Source organism: Fomitiporia mediterranea, assembly GCF_000271605.1.
Source record: "Fomitiporia mediterranea MF3/22 unplaced genomic scaffold FOMMEscaffold_5, whole genome shotgun sequence".
NCBI lineage: Eukaryota > Fungi > Basidiomycota > Agaricomycetes > Hymenochaetales > Hymenochaetaceae > Fomitiporia > Fomitiporia mediterranea.
The window spans coordinates 44,600-50,672 of record NW_006760390.1 but is presented as its reverse complement, the minus strand read 5'-3'; the positions used below and the strand labels follow the sequence as shown (position 1 = coordinate 50,672).

Below are 6,073 nucleotides of genomic sequence, written 5' to 3'. Positions count from 1 at the left end.
CGGTGAACTTACTTAAAGTAACAGTTAGTAACAAGTAAATAATAAAATACCTTGCCCATGCGTATGGGAAACATCCTCGTGATGTAGTACTGCCTCTCTGAAGTGATCTGAAGTCGATCCGGTGAGTATTGAGACGGTGGTGGCGTTCCGGACGGTGGGTAGCATGGTTCCAAACCATGTGAAACTAGATAAAACGTCAATAGAATTAAACGTAGTCAATATTACCGTATAGTCAATTAGTAGAAAAGTTGCCTCTTGATTGTCGCTATCGATACGACACTTTTCGAAGAGAATCGGTGGAGTTCCTGGGGAGATATGGCGTTTCGGCTCTTGAGTATTCTGAGACGCGCGGTGTAGATCGATATGTACGGAAGTGGAAATTCCGGCGGCGTGGTAATTGCAAATATTCTCTTCTCCCGCGTCTTCGGGAAGCGCGGAGGTAAATCCCTGATCGACGAAGCTATAGCCTTCTTCCTCAATAGAATGGATTAGCGTTGCTGCTTCTAGCTGTCCTTGCGCGTTTCTCTGTTCCTGTAGAATAGTCATGCAATAATAGATAGCGGAGATGTATTCCAAAATTCCTCTGCTATGTCCTCGATTTTTCCAATAGACTAGTTCCTGCAAATGTAGTGCCTTGCGCTTGTATTGGTAGAATATGTCCAAATGTGTATTCTTTTGCGTGCAATAACCAACTGTGACGCAAAACTGGATATCCTGTTGAGCCCGATGTCTGAATACTAATTGCGGAGTGCAACCTAGAGTGTAATATTCATCCTTGAATGAAAATATCGTCTCGAATTCAATGAGATCGTGATGTATGAGCCTAATATCACTAGATATGTGTGTATATGCGCGGTATCTCTGTGCGCGATGAATGTCCTGCTGTATTCTCATACTGTTTCCTTGTGTCTCGACTCGTTCGTGTCTTCGTAAGTCGACTGATTCGATTCCTGAATCGTCTGAGTATACTTTCAATGTCTCATGGCGCGATGTTCTATCACAATGTGTCCAAGTAGCGTTCTCTACTTTCCTGAGTGCCGTAGCTGTCTGTATGCTGCGTTGTTCCATGTATGTCTCAATGAAATGTCCTGTCTGTATGCGCAGTAGCGCTGCCTGAAGTCCTGAGTGTATGCTGCCAATTCTTTGTTCATTTGGCAAATCCATGTGTGGATCGATGCGTTCTAGCATTGACTTCCTGTCTTTCTGTGTACTTGTCCTTGTGCCGATGTATTCTTTCCTCGTGTACCTGTCGTGTGTCCTGTTTCCTGTAGTACTGATACTGTCTGGTACTGCGAAGTCCTTCGCAAAATCGTTCTGTAGCAATTCAAGTAAGAAAAATGTATGTTCAAACATGATTGTATGCTCAAAGAGCGTGTATGCAGTGCAATGCGTGTGCCTCTCGCCCTCTCGTCGAAATATGACTTCATTTTCGGCGTAAAACGTCTGGTACTGTCCTAGAACATATCTGGGGTGTCTGGAGAGGTCTTCTGCGTGTTTTCGTACTTCGAACTGATCGTAACTACTCATTCCTAGAGTAGATTGAACTGTATCATCGTTCAATAGATGTCCTTGAGCTTCCTGATGCTCTATTTCCTTCTGTATCGTCGAAGTATCATGCCTGAATGCTCGAATAGTCTGATCGATCATTGCTAATTCACTATCGCTCTGATATTCGCTGGCTGTATGCGTATTGCCTTCACTTTCCCTTGAAGCGGTGTGATAATCCGTTTGAGCGGATTGAGCGGATTGAGCGGATTGTCCGGGTTCCGAACCTGTTCTCTGGCTTGAAGTCGCCCTCTGAACTTCTGTACTTCGTTCCATACGATGCGTGATTGTTCCTGATCTCAATAGTGTCTTACTATCATTATGTTGCATAGATCGTAGCGGTTTTACATCCTGTAGATCGTAATTGTCATCCTGTAGCTTGAATATCCTGATTCCTACTATGTATCCTGAGTATATGCGCGCTAGCGCATCCGTTTGAGTGCCTGTGATGTCCATAATACGTCTGATAGAGTGTCCTGAGTCTATTCCAATGAATCCTGGCTGTCTGAAGATGTATTTCGCGATGTAATACCTTATGTTCTCCTGAAACTGTGTTCTGTACAATATATCCTTGTAGTCTGAGCTGGTTCTGACGTTTCTGAACAATTCTTCGTCATGAACTGAATGGTTGCGTAGCGTAACATCCAATTGTACCTTATAGAACGTTGTTCTATGCGAATTACTTCGATCGTGCTCATTACTGACCGTTTCTTCAATCCTGAAGATGGAAATGTCTGTTCCGATGTCAACTGACGTAGTTCCTTTGTAGTACTCGATACTAATCCTGTATCTCTCCCTGTACTGAATAGAATCGACTGTGTATGCGTATGTCTGTGTCTTTCTATCGCTGTCGATGTATCTCCATGCCTGATGCTTATTCTGAAGCGGTATCATCGTATTCTCGATGTATATGCACTTTGCCTTGCTCAATGTGCCGATGTCTGTCTTCCGATGCATGATGTAGCCTTCTAACTTAATAGAATACCTGTGTGAATCGTTTGGATTGAAATATTTCTCAGTATCCAAGAGTAGTCGTAGTTTATAGTCCAGTAATGCTTGATAGATTGTCCTGCTTGCACAGTTTACTATTTGCATCGCGTTGTAAACCATAATACTATCTGGCTGGTTATATTCCGATCGTCTAACATTCTCAGGTCCTTTCCTGATGTCCTGGTACGCATTCCTGTTGTCTGTGAACAGCCTGTATTTCTTAAGAGCGTTGTTTCGATTTGTGGCTCTAAGAATTGGTAGTAGTGTCTCTGAAATGTCCATGTATGCGTTGCCTTGCGCCTGTAGCGTCTTAGATTCCTTGAAACGATGGTTGTATGCGTGTTTCCTAGTCCTTTCCATGTGCCATGCGTGTCCGTAGTCTTGTAGAGTCCTTTCTACACTGTATGCCTGTGCTTTCGAGGGTAAAATGTCATTGTATGCTGTATACAATCGTCTATCTCGATGTTTAGACTTCCTGCGATGCTTATTCCTGTACTGAATGCCTGTAGTACGATGCCTAAGTGCTGTAGTCTCATAGGGTCTCGAATATACTGAATTCGCCCTTTCAAATGCGTAGTTTGCCTGCCTGAACTTGTGTTCCGTTTCTTCCTCAAGCGTTTCTTGCGCTTCTTAGTAGCTTCAGTATCACTCGAATCGATGTCTGACAGTTCGAATAAAGCATTACTTCGATTGTAGTCATTGGATGAAGAGGAATCCGAATTATCGCTGTCTGGGTCTGATCCTGGGTCAAGATTTCCATTTCTCTGTATCCTAGAGCTCTGTATCGCTCTGTATGCGTAGCTATTGTTTGCTAGGCTCTCTGAAGGTCTTACTGATGCAAATATGCCTTTCTGAACATTATTCGGTGCTTCGCTATGCCTGTGTCCATTGTTCGTTCTTGAACTACGGTTGGAGCTATTCTTATGCTTGCTGCGCTCGATATGTGGCTTTGAACTGCGTAGTTTGCTGCGCTCTGAATCGATATTGTTCTCACTAATACAACTAGTGTATGCCTTGCCTGGGACTGCTTTCAATCGCGAAGTATCGCTATGGGATCGTTTGTTCACGGATTTAATGCGATGTATGCTCTGATGCCCTGAAAAACTTGGTATTTCCATTTGAGACCGCATATATCCAGGTATTTCGCTTTCTCTCTTATTCCTGGACCTGGCTAGGGTGTCGTATCCGTTGTAGTACTCCTGTACATTGCTCCTGTGCAATGCGTAGTCGATATCTACCATGTATGAGGTTAAACACTCGATTTCGTGGGTGTATGCTTGGTTTTCGCCCTCTGGATCAAGTACTGATCCCTGTAGTTCCAATTTGCGTTCACTTTTGCTATCCTCAAAGTACTGTTCTGTCAATGCGATGTCCGTTTCGCTTGGATAGTCTGAATCGATTTCACAATCGTATTGAATGCCTGGCAGTTCCGGTTTTCGTTCCGTTCCTTGTGCTTTGCGTATTCCTTTCGCTTTGCACTTTCCTTTCGCTTTCTGTGAATGCGATCGTTTGTCTGGACTCTTGAGCGTTTCTTCTACACTCTTAGATCGATAGTTATGATCTCTACTGTCTGTGGGTACTATGGCATGTCTGGCTTTCGTTCTGTAGCCTGCCTGAAGCGTTTCGCGCTTTTCCGTTGCTATACTATCGAGTCCGCTCTTGTTTGATGAAGGAGTTGCTTTCTCCTCTTCCTGATACATTCCATCGAACTTGTACGTTCTCTTATTCAAATCATCGATGTCTATCGAACTGTGGAATGGGCTGACATGTCCTATGTCTATCTCAATCGCTCTGTCTCTTGCGATGTGTCTGAAGGTCTTACTTGCCTTCTGGAAATCTTGTTCCTCATCGGATCTCTGTAGTTCCGATGCCTGGCTCTCCTGGCCTTTGTTACTCTTGTGTTCTGAGTCCTGGCTGCTTTCTTCGCTGCCTAAAAGGGTCTTAGATGTCTTATTGCCCTCTACATCGCTGTTGTCGATGTGTTTCCGTTCTGAAGTAAGTGCGCTCACTGGATACTCATCCACGCTCTCACTGATACTGACTATATGCACGATGTACTCCTTGTATTGGCTTGCAAATTCCTCGATGCTCGCCGTTAGCTCTCTATATCGACTTGGTGAATCCTCAAACCAAATCGCCTGTCCTCTATCGAGTGAATCCTCAAACTCGGTAGCCTGAAATCGATAGAGCGAATCCTCAAGCTCAATCGCCTGTACTCGGTGAGTTGAATCCTCAAACTCGACCTTCTGTACTCGATTGGACGAATCCTCGAATCCAATCGCCTGTTCATCCTGAACTCGACTGTCTGAATCCTCAAGAACAATCGCCTGAGCGTTTCCGCTCTCTGTACCGTTATTTGCTATTTCTTTGAGCCCAGTAGTGTCAATACTCGCTGGTGTCTGCTCTACAGTGCGCGTTTGTCTAACTATATGCGCTGGTACAGTTACATGCCTTAATTCTACGTTATTGGTATGTAGTAGTTCATCAGGGTGCCTCCAGCCTTGTGTAGACGAGGACTTATCACCTGGTATAGGTTCATCGGGTTGCCTCCAGCCCACGAGGGACGAGGACTTACATCCTGGCATGTTAGTATCGATATCCGGACTTGGGTACCCTCCGGGAATCGTCAGTCGAGGCTCGGCGGCCACATTGTAATCAATATTCAATGGATAATCTTGTTGTCCATTGCCTGTAAACTCGATGCGCACCTGTTCGTTCCTTTTCGCCGTCACGGATGCCTGGTCCTCGACCCATCCGATCGATGCGAACCTCCAGCGTATCCAGCGCTGGTCCATATCGATATGTGCTAATGCGTTCCAGAAGCGTTCCGCAGCGTTCCGAAGCATTGTGAACCTACTGGGGGCCAATCCAGTAAGTAGTCTCTGATTCTACTCGAAAATCGTAACTTTACTCACTAAACATTCCTGAGGGGTACTAGACGACGAGGGAGACCTAGGGTTGATCAGACCCTTCGGTTCCTCAGCGTCCAGCACGGGGTTTCGGTGCTAGGTGGGTACAGTCAAAAATATGTAAGGAAACTCACTGTTCCTCACAAGAGAATTCTAATCGCCCTTAGTTCACTCAACTACTGACTGGGATAACCTAGTACTCGAGCGAGGGGTCAGGGGAAAAGAATCCCCTTTACCCAGCGGTCGATACTGTCTTTTATAGGGGTATACACGTGTAGATACATGAGGAGGAAGTGTAACTAACTACAATGAGAATATATGCGCTTGTGGGTCCCACTGCGCGATGATCTGACGCGATCAGCAATGTAGTAGTAATAAAATACGAACCAGTAAATCAAATCCTTACAGTGGCTCCACTATTACAATCACCTAATTGCATTACTTCACTAACTATTGTTCCATCCAGAGTGTTGAATATTAATCTGTTTACATGCTCAGGGATTATTCTAATCTGTTCATACGTGTCTTTGCCATCAATGAGCAATTTATACTTCTTAGAAGCTACTCTCCTTAATACTGATTTAATATCTAGTAAAGGAGATGATAGTTTCTTAGTATTCTTGTTGTAC

The 6,073-nt window shown here is 44.5% G+C and overlaps 2 protein-coding genes across 2 annotated transcripts; both read right to left on the bottom strand.

Annotated features, from left to right (window-relative positions):
- Positions 1 to 24: 24 nt before the first annotated feature.
- FOMMEDRAFT_154538 (uncharacterized protein) lies at positions 25 to 2,502 on the bottom strand (the record flags this gene model as incomplete). The annotated part of the gene is made up of 1 exon (XM_007265018.1): positions 25 to 2,502. One exon carries the CDS (start codon positions 2,500 to 2,502, stop codon positions 25 to 27), a length of 2,478 nt encoding a protein of 825 aa, XP_007265080.1.
- Positions 2,503 to 2,930: 428 nt separating this feature from the next.
- FOMMEDRAFT_154537 (uncharacterized protein) lies at positions 2,931 to 5,381 on the bottom strand (the record flags this gene model as incomplete). The annotated part of the gene is made up of 1 exon (XM_007265017.1): positions 2,931 to 5,381. The coding sequence occupies one exon, from the start codon at positions 5,379 to 5,381 to the stop codon at positions 2,931 to 2,933; it is 2,451 nt and encodes an 816-aa protein (XP_007265079.1).
- Positions 5,382 to 6,073: the final 692 nt, after the last annotated feature.